Source organism: Lycium ferocissimum, chromosome 4 (assembly GCF_029784015.1).
Source record: "Lycium ferocissimum isolate CSIRO_LF1 chromosome 4, AGI_CSIRO_Lferr_CH_V1, whole genome shotgun sequence".
Taxonomy (NCBI): Eukaryota; Viridiplantae; Streptophyta; class Magnoliopsida; order Solanales; family Solanaceae; genus Lycium; species Lycium ferocissimum.
This window is the reverse complement of record NC_081345.1, coordinates 33794508-33810518: the sequence shown is the minus strand read 5'-3', so window position 1 is coordinate 33810518 and position 16011 is coordinate 33794508. Positions and strand designations below refer to the sequence as shown.

Genomic DNA, 16011 nt, shown 5'->3' with positions numbered 1-16011 from the left:
AAAAAAAATTGAATTTTGATCTCAATCCAAAATTCCCATTGAGATCCAAGCTTTTTGATTTAAATACTAACAGATTTATGATTAAGAGAAATAGTTAATTGAGGGTATTTTGAAGTTTTTATTTGTGTCTTCTCGCTAGAGATCACAGATAAAATAATAGAAAAGAGGAATGACAATATAAATAATAAAAGGATAAATAGAAAATTAGGAGGGCCGAAAAGGGAATTACTGGTACGAAGGAAGTAAAAAGCGCGAAGTAAAAAGCACAAAGAAAAATGAGAGTCAAAAAATATTCAAGATAGATTCAAACTTGAGTCTACCAGCCGTGGTAAGTTTGTCTATTTTACGATTGGGGGTGGCAGGATCAAATATTTAACCTAATTTGAGTAAATTACATCATAAGTATATAAAAAAATTATTAATCGAGGGGGTGCCATGCCACTTCCACCTTTAAGGATGGATCCGCCCCTGCTTACAATACGTATATGCAAAAGACAAGAGAGCATCATACAAAGACAAAACCCTCCACAAAGAAATATCTGATCATTTTTGCTAAATAAAATACGGCAGCAAGCTAGCTTGAACACAACAATTATAAATTAAGCGTGTGTTCAGTATGGAGGAAAATGTTTTCCACGAAAAAAGTTTCTCTGGAAAATTTGTTCTTTGAAAATAAGTGAATTTCTACTTATTTTCTCCTATTCGATTGGGTAGCGAAAAATAAGTGAATTTCTTACTTATTTTCTCATGTTCGATTGATTGGTGGAAAATATTTTTTGGAAAATACAAACCAATCCCCACATACCCCACCCCAACCCCACCACCCCATACCACACCAACCCCTACACCCACCACACCCCAAGCACCCACTCACCCCAAGCATCCACCAGCCACCAACCCCACGTACCCCAAGCATCCACCCCCTCCTCCCACACTTAACCACCACCCTCCACCGCACTTTATCTTCACCTACCCCTACCCCACACCACCGCTCTATCCAACCGTCCCAGCCACCATCCTCTTTAAAATTTTCTATTTCATATATATTATTTTACTTTTATAAAAAATGAGAAATTTTTGCTTATCCCCCCCCCCCCCACCCCCCAAATCCCCTAACTACAACCCACCCCACACCAAATTTAACCATACTAACTTTCCACTTTTGTAAATATTTTATAAAGGTAAAATTAAATATGAAGTAGGAAATCGGGAGGGGGTAGGGGGCTATAGAAAATCAAAAAAGAAATTTTCTTCAAAACTTTTTTAAAAAAAAAAAAAAAAATTATTTGAGGGGTGGTGTCGTAGAAAATAAAAAAAAAAAAAAAAAAACTTTTCTAAATTTTTTTAAAAAAAAAAATAATTAATTTTTTGGTAGGGGGGTGGTGGGGTAGTGGGGGTGGTGTAAAAAACCAAACAAAAAAACTTTTTAAAACTTTTTTCTGAGAAAAAAGATAATATTTTTTTGGAGGGTTGGGGGAGGGTGTGGTGTGTGGGGGTTGTGGGAGTTGTTGGGGGATGGTGGTTGGGAGGTGGGTTGGGTGGTGGTACGGTGATTGGTGAAATGCCATTTGTGGACTTATTTTCCCTACTTTAATTAGGGAAGTCATTTTCTCCATTTTTAAGGAACTTGTTTTCCTAAAGAAAATGTTTTTCAAAATTTTTGCTCAAACGAATATGAGAAAATTAAAAAATATTTTCTTTCATACCGCACACACCCTAATTGTTTATCATGGAAACCATTTACATGGTTAAATTTGAGCAGTATATCTACATAATCTGAGTACCACTTATCTGAACTCCCAGGTGTTGGCAGATGTTACATTATAGTTTTGAGGGAAAAGGAGCAAATATATCCCTCAACTTTGGGATAGAGCAAATATAGTCTTTGTTAAAAAAGTGGTGCATATATACCCTCATTGTTACACAAATGGTGCATATTTACTGTTTTCCTTGACAGGTCTATATTTTCTGAATTAAAAATTATTTACCTGATTTTTTAAATTAAAAGTTACCATTTTTCATTTAAAAAATCAATCCACCCAATATCTTTTAACCCTCATGACCCGACGTAAGAAATACCCAATCCCTGAGAAAAACCACTGTAAATAGTAACGACGGCAATAACCTGAGAATTCTCAGGGATTGGATATTTCTTATGTTGAAGGCAACCAAAATTTCACATCTTATTGTACTAATGGAATGATGCATGAATGATAATCGATGGGAAAGGATCAATCCATGAGAGTCAACTTGAGGAAAGGGAAAAGCTATTTCAAGGATAACCGAGAAGGAAGCTCAATTGAGAGAAATTGTATAGAGAGAGAAAGAATAGACTTATATTATCTTGAATGCGTGAAATGAATTACATATACAATTGGCTATATATAGCTCAATTGGGAATTGCTGAAAGAATCATAGGAACTGCTACAAAAACTAATTGAACAGTCAATTGCATTACTGCCTAATAACCAATTAACTATTCTAACTAATTCTTGCCATGTCATCTGCCAACTCAGTTGAACTAAAACTAACTTCCTTTACTTGTATCAATACCCCTCCGTAAAGAACATCCTTGTCCTCAAGGATAAAATGATGGAAATTTATGTCGCAGCTCTGAAAGATATTCCCAAGTATCCTGGTCTGCAACAATTCCAGTCCATTTGATCAACACTTGACAAACAGTTTTGTTGCCTCTTTTCACCAATCTTCTTTCCAAAACAGCTTTAGGTAGATGACGGTAGGGACTTAGCATCAACCGGATATGGCCAAAGTATCTACTGAATGCCAAAACTTTATTAGTCCGCCCAAAAGATTTCAAACTCGTCTCCCAGTGAAGGTGCATGAGCTTGCCATGAGAGTACTTCTTTCCAAGCAGCTCTTGAATAAACATCACAAGTTCTACTATTAAATGCATTTTTCACCCTCGGAAACCTAATACGATCATATTTGAGGTGAACGAACTGCTGCTGGCCTTAATTAACAACAAACTTATCAAATCCCCATTGCTTTGCACCAACTCCGTTATGCTTCTCCTTTTCATTATCCAAAATGATATTCTCGTATTCCATCATGAGGGCACTATAAGAATTCACATTAAAATAACCGACCTGAAGAAAGTACCAAGAAGCCAAAGGTACATAATCAGATATCATGTTATTCCTTGACGTCACATTTCTATCAGGCATTTGATCGAACATGTAAGGAGCGGCTATATCTCTTCCAAATTTAGAAGATACATCACCTTCATCTTCCGTAAAAAGTGGGGCAAGAAGTATGTATTCAAGAAATTCAGGTTCCCTTGATGAAGAATCATGTCCATTTGCGCTAAACCATTTACGAGATTGTATGTTTCTCCCTTCAAGAGGACCATCCATTGGACAGACACTGCTGATTGATGATTCAGCACTTGCCTGCTCGTTATCCTTCCCTTTTTGAGTCATAACTCCAATGGCTTCCTTGATTTCCATCAGCTTCTTATTAGTCTACACTTTCCTTTCATTCATACTGGTCATAACCTCCATTAATTTCTGCAACTGTTTTTGAATTTGTGACAACTTGTCTTCCATGTTTTCTACTGGCTTATCTTGGTTCTTGCTTCAAGTCCTAGTCGCAATGCTGAGGATCGTTTACTCTGATACTAATTAATGCACGAATGATAATCGATAGGAAAAGATCAATCAAATAGAATCAATTTGAGGAAGGGAAAAAGCTAATTCAGGGATAAACCGAGAAGGAAGCTCAATTGAGAGAAATTGTATATAGAGAGAAAGAATAGACTTCTATTATCTTGAATGTATGAAATCAATTAGATGTACAATTGGATATATATAGCTCAATTTGGAATTATCGAAAGAATCATAGGAGCTGCTGCAAAAACTAACTGAACACTCAACAACATAACTGCCTAACAAGCAATTAACTATTCTAACTAATTTTTTCCATGTCATCTTCCAACTCAGTTGAACTAAAACTAACTTCCTAAGGAAACCTGAATTTCTTGAAGGCATGCTTCTTGCACACTTTTTACGGAAGATGAAGGTGATATATCTTCTAAATTTGGAAGAGATGTAGTCCGCTCCTTACATGTTCAATCAAATGCCTGACAGAAATGGAATGTCAAGGAATAACATGATATCTGATTTTGTACCTTTGGCTTCTTGGTACTCTATTCAGATCGGTTATTTTAATGTGAATTCTTGTAATGCTTTCATGATGGAATACGAGAATATTATTTTGGATAATGAAAAGGAGAAACATAACGGAGTTGGCGCAAAGCAATGGGGATTGGATAAGTTTGTTGTTAATAAAGGCCAGCAGCAGTTCTTCCACTTCAAATTTGACCGAATTAGGTTTACGGGGGTGAAAAATGCAGTTCATAGTAGAACTTGTGATGTTTATTCAAGAGTTACTTGGAAAGAAGTATTCTGATGGAAAGCTCGTGCGCCTTCACTAGGAAAAATGAGATTGAAATCTTTTGGGCGGACTAATAAAGTTTTGGAAAGAAGATTGGTGAAAAGAGGCAACAAAATTGTTTGTTAAGTGTTGATCAAATGGACTAGAATTGCTGCAGATCAGGCTACTTGGAAATATCTTTCAGAACTGCGACATAGATATTTATTGTTTAATCCTTGAGGACAAGGACATTCTTTATGGAGGGGTATTGGTTCAAGTAAAGGAAGTTAGTTTTAGTTCAACTGAGTTGGCAGATGACATGGCAAGAATTAGTTAGAATAGTTAATTGGTTGTTAGGCAGTTATGCAGTTGAGTGTTTAGTTAGTTTTTGTAGCAGTTCCTATGATTCTTTCAGCAATTCCCAATTGAGCTATATATAGCCAATTGTATATGTAATTCATTTCATGCATTCAAGATAATAGAAGTCTATTCTTTCTCTCTCTATACAATTTCTCTCAATTGAGCCTCCTTCTCGGTTATCCCTGAAATAGCTTTTCCCTTTCCTCGAGTTGACTCTCCTGGACTGATCCTTTCCCGTCGATTATCATTCGTGCATCATGGAAATGTTCCTCAAAATGATTTCAAGAATTATGATGTTGGAGGTAATGGTCCAACTGAGACTTTTAGTAATTACATAGATCAATCAAATGTACATTGGTGATGACAAGTTCAGTAGTTATGTTAAGGATGCAAATGTTGGTGAAGCAAATTTTACCAATTATGGCCAATCTTTCAATGAAGATGCTGATGTATTCACTGGCTATGGAAAAGGGGCCAATGGCCCACATATTAATTTCAACGACGCCAGAGTTGCAGAGAAAGGCAGTACCTGGTGGCGGCGCTTGGTGTGGAGTCGCCGCCGTTACTGTTTGCTGTGATTTTTCTCAGGAATTGGATATTTCTTACGCCGGGTCGGATCGGGTCGTGAGGGTTAAAAGAAATTGGGAGAATTGACTTTTTAAATGAAAAATGGTAATTTTTAATTAAAAAAAATCAGGAAAATAACTTTTTATTCAGAAAATATAGGTTTGTCAAGGAAAAGGGTAAATATGCATCATTTGTGTAACGAGTGTAATATGCACTACTTTTTAAACGAGCGAGGGATATATGTGCTCTATATCTCAAAGTTGAGGGGGGTATATTTGCCCATTTTCCCTTGTTTTGAGATGCATATTAATTCAGGCACTTGCTCTTTAGCTCGCGTGAATTAAAATGTTCAAGATTAAGGGTGTGTTCGGTATGGAGGAAAACATTATGTTTCCAATTTTCTCATGTTCGTTTGGTCAAAAATTTTGGAAAACATTTTCCTCAAAATTGGGAAAATGACTTCCCTAATAAAAGTAGAGAAAACAAATTCACAAGTTCATTCCACCAACCACCCTACCACTACCCAACCCAATCCCAACCACCAAACCCCAACCACTCCCAACCCCTCACCCACCCCACTACCCCACCCCAGCCCAAAAATAATTTTTTTTTGGAAAAAAAGTTTTGACATTATTTTTGATTTTTTGCATCCCTCACCCAAACCCCGCCCCCTACCCCCTCGCAAAAAAATTCTTTTTTTTGAAAAAAAAAAGTTTTGACTTTTTTTTTTTGCGCCCCACCCCACCCCGCACCCTATCCCCCACGCCCCCCGCCCCGCAAAAAAAATTAATATTTTTGAAAAAAAAGTTTTGACGTTTTTTTTTTGGTTTTTTCAACCCCCACCCCCACCCAGCACCCTACGCCCCCACCCTCCCTCAGCAAAAAAATTATTTTTTTTGAAAAAAATAAAAGTTTTGACTTTTTTTTTTGCACCCCACGCCACCTCGCACCCTAACACCCCCGCACCCATACCCTCCCTAAAAAAAGTTAATATTTTTGAAAAAAAAGTTTTGACATTTTTTTGGTTTTTTGCACCTCCACCTCACCCCTCACCCCCCCCCCCCCACCCCAAAATTTTTTTTTTTTTTTTGAAAAAAAGTTTTGACATTTGTTTTGGTTTTTTGCACCCCACCCCCCTCCAAAGAAAATTGAAAAAAAGTTGACAATTATAAAATTTGAATGTTTGCATGGTTAAAAATTAAAACTTTTGGAAGGGGTGATGGTTTTTTTTTTGGGGGGGGGGGGGGGGGGTGTGTGGTGAAAAGATTTTTTTTGGGGTAGGGGGTGTCTGGGGGTGTAGAAACCCGCAAAAGACAATAAAAAACTTCAAAAAAAAAAATGTTGGGGTTGGGGGGGAGGGGGGTTGTTGGTGTGGTATGAGTTCCACACAGGGGGGAGGGGGTGATGGGGATGTGGTCGTGTTTAGAAAAAGTTAAAAACTTCAAAAACAAATGTTATGCTGGGGGTGGGTGCGTGGGGGGGGGGGGGGGTAGGGTGCGGGGGGAGAGGTGGTGTATGGATTACGGGAGTGGTTGGGGTGGGGGTGAAAAAAATAAAAAATAAATAAAAATGGAGGGGGGTGGGCCTAGGGGTGGGTGAGTGGGAGTGGGGTGTGGGTGGCAGTGGGGGTATGGGGTTGGGTCGGAGTTGGTGAGGGTTGGGGTGGGGGTGCAAAAAATAAAAAAATAAAAAAAAGAATTTTTTTGGGTGGGGGGGGGGTGGGGGGCGTAGGTGGGTGCGTGGGAGTGGGGTGTGGCTGGGGTTGGGGGTTGGGTTGGAGTTGGTGAGGCTTGGATGAGTATTTTCCGAAAAATGTTTTCTATCAACCAAACGAACATGAGAAAATAAGTAAGAAGTTCACTTATTTTCCACTACCCAAACGAACATGAGAAAATAAATGAAAATTAACTTATTTTCTAGGAAAACATTTTCCAGGAAAACATTTTCCTCCATACCGAACACACCCTAATGCATAGTTGAAAATGATTTGTCAATGTATCTTTGGTCCAGAGTCAACGATTTCTCAACTAAAGCCACTTTGATGGCAGTGCCTCCTCCTTTAATTTCCACTGCATTAAGTACATGAACAAAAACCTTTGTTAAATTAAGCATTGGGCTTAACTCACACCCCAAAAGCTAGCTGAAAGGGAGAAGGATTGTCCAAGCCTTATAAGGAGCTCAGGGTTCTCGTCCATCACTAATGTGGTATATTCTCTTCACACCCACACCTAGATCCGGAAATTCTTTTTATCCGGGGTCCATTGTCCGATTTGAAGCGTGCACATTTATGGACCAGGGGCATTTTCACCTCCCATTGGTCCGGGACCGGTCAATTGGTCCGAGCATTCTGCCCCCCTCTTTTTTTCGGTAGCCTGGAGAATGATCCTGATCTCTTGGCAACCAAAAACCTCTTTTCTGCCGATCTTCAAGCTCATGTTTTACCTGGTAAGAGATGTGAAAAGTCCAGGAGATTTAGAATAACATGCAAGAATACGTGGTACGTAAGCAGAACCATGAACATTCACTACATATACAGAAATTATCGTTGAACAAAAATTAAGGGAAAAGGAAGGAAAATGGTATCTTGAGAAGAATACGCAATACATAAGCAGAACTCATAGCCTGTTTGGCCAAGCTTATTTCTCCCCAAAAGTACTTATTTTTTTCAATAAGTACTTATTTAAAAAAAGGTGAGGTGTTTGGCCAAGCTTTTGGAGAAAAATAAGTACTTTTATGAAGTAGCAGAAGCAGTTTTTGAGAAGCTAAAAAAAATAGCTTTTTCCCAAAAGCAGAAGCAGAAGCAGTTTTTAATTTTCTTCTTGACAATAATACCCTTAGTAAAATAAGTTATATACCATAATAACCCTATTTACTTTAACCTAGTAATAAATACGTGTTCCATAGCCTATTCCATAAACCCTTCTTCTACAAAGACTAATCCCTTCAAGCACACAACGGATCAACCTTATTTTTCACGAGGTATGATTTCTTGGCAACAATGTACTGAGTAATTTGTTTACATGATAATGACATACTAGTAATCTTTAGCAAGCCTTGTTTGAATTAAATGTTACATTGAAATTTAGCGTTGAGAAAAGCCTGAGCCATCATATTACCAAGTTGGACTTGGGCAACCCACTGGTAGACCATTAGCATCCACTTTTATTACATTTGGGAGTTCAATATCCATCTGTGCTTGTCTCACTACATGTATAAATTTTTCTACAAAAAAAGGGCTTTGGATAATGTAGAACCCGCAAAAAAAGAAAAAAGGAACTTGAAAGAAAACACTAGTACAATGTTTTCAAATTAAAGGTGAGTAGTACAAGTGAGTTATCCCGGATGAAGAAGCTAAAACCAAACTTAAAACCCAACTTGTAATATTTTGTGAAGTTGTGGTCACCTTATTCAAAGAGGTGTCAATGCTTTTGTTAACTTCTAGTTAAGTAACTTTTTTTCTCCATCTGAATTTCTTTATGGTGTATAGAAATAATCTTTTTACATATCTTATTACACCTTACATGTTTCTCAATGAATATTGACAAGATAATGGGTAAGAAAGCGACACAAGATATCAATATTGAGAAGGCTAGATGGGATGCGGAGACAACAGAGTTGTTTTTAAATTTATGTGTGGAAGAAATTAGGTGGAAATCGTCCTAACACCCACTTCACAGTAGGATGGTCTAATTTGGTGCGTAAATTCAATGATAAGACTGGAAAAAACTATGATAAGGTCAAATTGAAGAACAAATGGGATAATTTGAAACTTATGTGAAAAGACTGGATACTCTTGTTGGAAAGGAGACTGGCTTAGGATGGGATTGCGAGAAAAAGATAATTCAAGCGAATTCTGAATGGTGGATTAGGAAGATCAAGGTATTAAGTATTCTTAAATTTATTTTCACTTAAATATAACGAATTATATTAATTTGTTAATACTAAATTTTTATTGTTCTTCCATAATTATAGGAAAATCCAAATGTAGAAAAATTCAGAGAAAAAGGTTTACAATGTCGAGAGTTGATGGAAATGTGTTTTAAAGATGTTGTTGCTACCGGTGAGCATGCATGGGCGCCATCATCTGGGATTTTACCGGATAGCATACTTGGAAGTCGTTGGTTTCAAGATGAGAAAGAATTCGAGTTTGACACTCCAACGAGTAATGAAGAGGTTATTGTGGATGATTACTTAAGAAGTGACACAAGAGAAGGCTTGGATCAGATTAACCTAGAAGAACCAGAATTATTTGAAAAAAGAAACACCAATGAAAGTGGTAACAAAACGAAAAAAAGAAAAGCATCATCAATTACAACTGAAAAGGAAAAAAACAAAGTCAGTACAGGTATAATGATCGCGAAATCAATGGAGAAAATTGCAGAAGCTGTGCAATTTCGTGCTGGAATGAGTGTGGGGCCAAAAAACACTCCACTCGATATTCAAAGTGTTATGGATGTTGTCCGTAACTTGCCTGGTATGGTTGTTCGTAGTGAACTATGGTGGAAAGCGAGTATGTTATTGGTCAAGCAACCAATGAGAGAAATGTTTTTAGCACAGAAAGACCCACAGTCACAATTGGAGTGGTTGGAAAAGATACCTTAACCTCACAAGGACTAGAAATTAAAGATGTCATTTTTGCTACATTTGGATTTTATGTTTCTTGCAAGTTATAATTCGAACTTTTATTCATTATTTAGAATATTGTTTTAGTTGTTGGAATTTATATTTGTGCTTCGCTCTGGAATATTATTTGGTTGAGAAAGTAATGTTTGTTTGCAGTTAAATGAATTATGAATTTATACATCTTATCTTATTAGTTAAGTAATTTTGTTTTGATATTTTGTTACTGGTATATGTCATTGATTAAAAATAATAGTGACGTTGAAGAAGTTCTTATAGGTGATGATGATTATGATGACGATGATGTGTTTGATGAGGTGGTTGATTTGGCAAGTAACCGTATAACTCCCGCAATAAAGTACTTTTTGATATTTTGTTTGAAGACTCCATCGTAACTTCTCTTCATACGTGTTTTCATTTCATTAAAGAGGTGCTTGAAGGGCATGATAAGCGTTGTTATGAGATGTTTAGAATGGAAAAACATATTTTCCTTCTCTTATGCAAAACGTTGAACGAAGAATATGGTTTAAGACCAACAAGAAACATGACCGTAGCGGAGATGGTTGCTATGTTCTTGATGATGGTAGGACATGGGGTTGGAAATCGAATGATTCAAGAACGATTCCAACATTCTGGAGAGACTGTTAGCAGACATTTTCATAAGGTTTTACTAGCATGTTTGAAATTGGCTATGGACATCATTAGGCCAAAAAATCCAACTCTTTCAGATGTTCACACTAAATTAAAAGAAGATAATAGGTATTGGCCATATTTTAGAAATTGCATTGGAGCTATAGATGGCACACATGTAGCTTGTATTGTTCCTTCGAAGGATCAAATAAAATACATCGGTAGGAAAGGCTTCACTTCCCAAAACGTAATGGCTGTATGTGATTGGGACATGTGCTTTACATTTGTATGGCCTGGGTGGGAAGGTACTGCACATGATGCTAGAATATTTGATCAAGCACTCAGAAGACAAGATCTTAACTTTCCACATCCTCCAACAGGTAAGTGAACCTAATATTATACCTTGTAAATTCCTATTGTGTAGAAATTATTTTCATGTTAATTACTAATATTTTTTTCACTTGAATTAGGTAACTATTATTTAGTGGATTCAGGATATCCAACAAAGTTGGGCTACTTAGGACCATATAAGGGTGAACGTTATCATCTTCCTGACTTTGGACGTAATTCAAGTTTCAGAAATCCAAATGAGATTTTCAATTTTTTCCACTCTAGTTTGAGATGTACAATTGAAAGAACTTTTGGGGTTTGGAAAAATAGGTTTTCTATTTTACGTTCAATGCCATCGTTCAAGTTTCACACTCGAGTTCATCTTGTTACAACTACAATGGCTATACATAATTTCATACGAAGAAATTCTTCCACCGATGTTGAGTTCGACCATTATGCAAACGAAGACATTATGCCGTAGCTTGAGGAAGAAGGAGGACATTCGTGCATTCATTCGAAATGCAAGGCACGTCTACTAATGCTATGGAGCTTTTGCGTGATCAAATTAGGGATGATATCATTAGCAACTCTTCTCATGTATAAGTATTTCTTCTTATTTTAGGGTAGACTATAATATGTGATTTTGGGGTGATTTTTTCCCCATATATTTGTGGACTCACGTTTGATATATTTAATTACGTTGAATGAATCATAACTTTCATATTTTACTTAAATAATAATGAAAGTTTAATCATATTCTTTCATAATAAATATTTAATGTATTTATCAACTTAATGGTACTATTATTATTAAGTAATTTTATTCATGTCCTTATTCGTAATTTGACGTTTAAAAGTGCTTTTTGAAAATCTTGGCCAAACACAAATTAATGTACAAAAGTGCTTTTTAGATTGATTCGGCCAAACACAAACCGCTTTTCACCAAAAAGCATTTTTTCGAAAAACTTTTTAAAAAAAAGTACTTTTCCAAATAAGCAGATTTTATAAGCTTGGCCAAACAGGCTATCATACTGCTTAAGTAAGACGATTATAGTTAAAAAAAAAAAAAAAAAAAAAAAGGACTCTTATTGGATTATTCTCATTGAATCCAACACTTTGGTGAAGACAAAAAAGGTGTGAGAACATCCTCTGCATTGCTATTCTGGGTAGATCCAAGATTGTTGCTTCCACCAAACTACTGATGATTCAACATTGTGTCATTCATGTTAATTAGCTGTATCGCGGATACTAAAAGGATAACTGTTTCTGTATATATATTGGAGAAGAAAAAGATTTGGCATCTCTTTCTAGAGCATGACAGGAAAGTGGATCCCCAATCTTGCCTACCTATTTAAAGATAAAGATTCACAACTTTCCTGAAACAACAAAAAATTCAAAATATGCCTTCTCATATGCGTGGTTCCACGCTCTTTTTGTAGCTCTTTATAAGCATACTAAAAGGACAATTCCTTATAAAGTGAAAAAAGAGAGCTCTTTCTAATCCATGAGGAACACTTCCGATCCTTTTCAGATACCTTTTCATTTTTCTAACATTATGTACTCCAGAACATACGGAACATAAGGCAGCATTGACTATATTAATACTGCTACTATACAACATTAAGCATATACCAATTATCCATTATTTACTATATGGTTTTTGTCGCTTGTTAGGACAATCTTATCCTCTTGGTAATTCGCTTCTCAATTTTGATGTTCCTACTGATCGAGAACCATTTCAGTAAGATAAATAACAATGTCCATCTCTTCTTGCCTTTTCCATAACCTTTGAAAACAGTTGCATCAGGAGGCAACAATACAAAATTGTTCACCCTCCTTTGTTGGTCATCATATGATTCCTCGTTACAGAATGCACAATAAACATTGCCAGGAATGACACACTGCTTCCAACTTTTCAAATCCAAGGGGAGTTTCTTCACCTCTGGACTCGATGACTTGATATTATGATCGTTGTACTCATTAGAGTGCACAATGCAGGATTTTCCAGGCTCTTCACATAATAGTAATTCATTAATGGACTCGAGAATATCATCTTCTAGCAGCAGGTTATTTGGAGTTGATTGCGGAGAAGCATATGGAACTTGCTTAGGGTCCTCAAATATAACATCTTCATCAGAACTAACATACTCCGTCAGCTTTCGGAAAGAATCCTCTGCACAGAAATAAAAAACGCCACTTGATTAAGAGGTTGCAAAGTTAAGTTCCATAAGAAAATCCAAATTAACACAACTTGGCAAACTCCTAAGTAACCAAATTACCCTGACTGTAGTCAAGTGATACCGGGGGAAAACCTGGCTCCTGCTGGTTCTTGGGCATGTTAGTGAAAGAATCGAGATGGTTAACCATGGCAATTTCTTGACATGTTTCCAAGGGAGAGTACAAGGATGGTCTGTCATCCTTTTTGCACCTTTTTGCATGTGTTAAAGCAGCATCCCACATATGTTTAGCCATTGTTGGCCCAAGTATCTGCAACAACGCAAAGCAGTCTTTTTCTTACTTCAAACCATGAAGCTGAAGTAGAAATAATCTCTCCTATAAGTCTATCACAGTACATGTGCACTCAAAATTGTTTAGATTCTATGCCAACTAGAAGTGCTTATTAGTGGATACAATGAAACAACAAAATGTCACAAGTCGAAGATTCAAGTTCCAAATGTTGTGAAAGTAAATTTCTAAGGAAGAAGAAGTCAGTTCTTACGTCTCGTAACCGTTTAGCATCTTTGTAGGATTCAGTTAGAAAATCCCCCACCGTTCTGATATGATTTGCAAACAACTTCTTATGAAAAGGGCCATTTTTACCAATCTGTTTGAGTCGCCATACCTCATCTGATGGTGATGGGGGATCACGTTTACTGCTTCCTGTGAACATGACTCAAATGCATCAACTAATCTTTGCTTCAGAAAATATGCAGAGAAATGTTAATCAAGCAAGTAAGATCATAAAATCATCTTTGTTTAGCTGCTTCACTGTCTAGGCAAATGTACATATAAAAACGTAAATATCAAGTATCTATGGCAAGTAATGTATTATTTTGTAACAACTATTGAGTAATTGAACCTTATACCATTATCAGAGCAAGTACCTGATGGTGTGAATAATGTTTGTACACTGACAGTGCACAAACTTAAAACTTTTAAGAAAAAAATACATACTTAATAATCGCTTGTCCTTTACAAGGAACAATCCTGTCACCGCTTCTCTGACTTTAACTGTATCTGGTAGATCTACCACTCTTGCCCCGAACCTCAGCTTGATTTTCATCTTCCACTCTGATCCGTGTTTGAGTTTAATTCCGTCAACGCTGCCAATGCCTCCTTGCAAATTCAGATAGAGATCTTTCCCAAACATTGAACTTCGCCCTCTTCCCCCAACAATTTTAATATTAAACTGATCAGCTGTCCAATCTCTACCAGGATCAAAGTCCCCATTAAGAACAACGATTTCAACTTTTGCCCAGGCCTCGGGTCCATAGTTAACAAGATCCCCTGTAACAGCATCAACTAATGCTATGTCTATACCAGTGGTACCATTGACGACAATATTTTCCCCAGTATATACCTCTGCGGGAATAGCCTGTAAGAACTTTAACCTATAACATCTTGACTCAGTAGACTGTCGTAATTTTCTCTGTGCATTCCTGTTTTATATGAGATACATTTACAGTGGTCAGCAGATAAAACAGCAAACTGTTTTTTGATCTTTTGAAGGCTAATGACAACAAAACCAAAGAATAATTATCCTAATCATAGACTCCACACACCATCACCATCAGAAGAAGCAGATCTAGGATTTAAATTTTATGAGTTCAACATTTAGGATTTTTAGCATTGAACCTATTATATCTTTATAATTATGAGTCCACATCTACTATTTATTGCTATTTTCGTGGATTTTAAATTATAAATTTATTTTTTGAGTCAAAAGTAGTGTGTTCAGATGAACTCGGTGTCGGTATGCTACATCCGCCTTTGATTATTCAGCATCAAAACAATTGACCACAAAGCAACATCAAGGCATGCAACACTAGCACGGTACCATATCAAATGACACAACAGTAGCAGTAATAATTCTAGAATTATTTGAATGTTCTATTTATACTGACCAAAACCTTTGCCTGGTCGAAGTCAAAGTCCTTCACTTGGAAGTAGAAATTTAGTCGAACAAATTAAATGCCATGAGAGCACCTTATAGTGGCGGAGAATTTTTACCAAGGGGTTTCAACAAATAAAATGAGAAAACACGCTAAGAAGTTCAGGGGATTCAACATCTTATATATATACATAAAAATGATTTAACCTTATTTTTACAGAATAACTTTTAGGAGATCGGTTCCACCCAGAAGCAGATCCACTCGGACACAAAAAAACAATTCTCAGTTAAGAGAATTAGCATAATCAATTCAAGAAGCATAATTTGAAAATAAAAGAAAAAGATTTCACAGGACATGCAACAGATTTACATATAGTTATGGGTTGTAATTTGAGAATATAATGCATAAAGAGAAAGCCAAATAAAAGAATAATATACCTCAGCTGATTGACAAGCGATCCATAATCTTACTCACCTTAATACTATGATTTAAGGCCTGTAAAAAAGTTATGGCAATGTACCAGAGCTTACAGAGAGAAACTACATCCCTATCACCCTGAACAAGACAAAAATAGAAGACCAAAGAAACAACCTAAGTCAACGTATAACTTACATGCAAGTTGCAACCAATTAATTATAACCTTTTTCCCTATTCCACCAGATTAAAATGCCTAGCGAATTTAATATAGGACAATAATTACTCTTAGATTGTTAATCACCTAACGCATAATCATTTCATTTCATACTTCAAGTACTAAAAGAACTTAAAAAACTTCATATAGTGTATAGTAGCAGCCTAGCTAGTTCAGACTTCAGCATTAGAAGAAAACAACACAAATTAAAGAATTAATTAAAAAAACTCAATTTCTTTCGATAGAAGTACTTTAACTACCTTGTGAAAATAGGTGATTTAACGTTGTTTTGTTGATATCCGGCATTTCCATAATTGAAGTGTGACATAGTTGTTTCAGTTTGTTCAAGTGGGAGTTATGTCAGTTAGCA

At 36.4% G+C, this 16011-nt stretch overlaps 3 protein-coding genes across 3 annotated transcripts; 2 read left to right on the top strand and 1 right to left on the bottom strand.

Moving 5' to 3' along the window:
- Nucleotides 1–5099: 5099 nt before the first annotated feature.
- Nucleotides 5100–10019, top strand: LOC132053968 (uncharacterized). Its single transcript, XM_059446053.1, has 3 exons — nt 5100–5326; nt 9102–9198; nt 9292–10019. Exons 1-3 carry the CDS (start codon nt 5100–5102, stop codon nt 9919–9921), a joined length of 954 nt encoding a protein of 317 aa, XP_059302036.1. The 3' UTR covers nt 9922–10019.
- Nucleotides 10020–10172: 153 nt separating this feature from the next.
- On the top strand, nt 10173–11380 carry LOC132053967 (protein ALP1-like). Its single transcript, XM_059446052.1, has 3 exons — nt 10173–10272; nt 10368–10949; nt 11040–11380. The coding sequence occupies exons 1-3, from the start codon at nt 10173–10175 to the stop codon at nt 11378–11380; spliced, it is 1023 nt and encodes a 340-aa protein (XP_059302035.1).
- An 848-nt stretch (nt 11381–12228) lies between these two features.
- Nucleotides 12229–16011, bottom strand: LOC132052435 (calmodulin-binding protein 60 A-like). The gene is made up of 5 exons (XM_059443968.1): nt 15902–16011; nt 14073–14557; nt 13618–13778; nt 13178–13385; nt 12229–13071 (listed from the first exon to the last, which is right to left on the bottom strand). The coding sequence occupies exons 1-5, from the start codon at nt 15967–15969 to the stop codon at nt 12569–12571; spliced, it is 1425 nt and encodes a 474-aa protein (XP_059299951.1). The 5' UTR covers nt 15970–16011; the 3' UTR covers nt 12229–12568.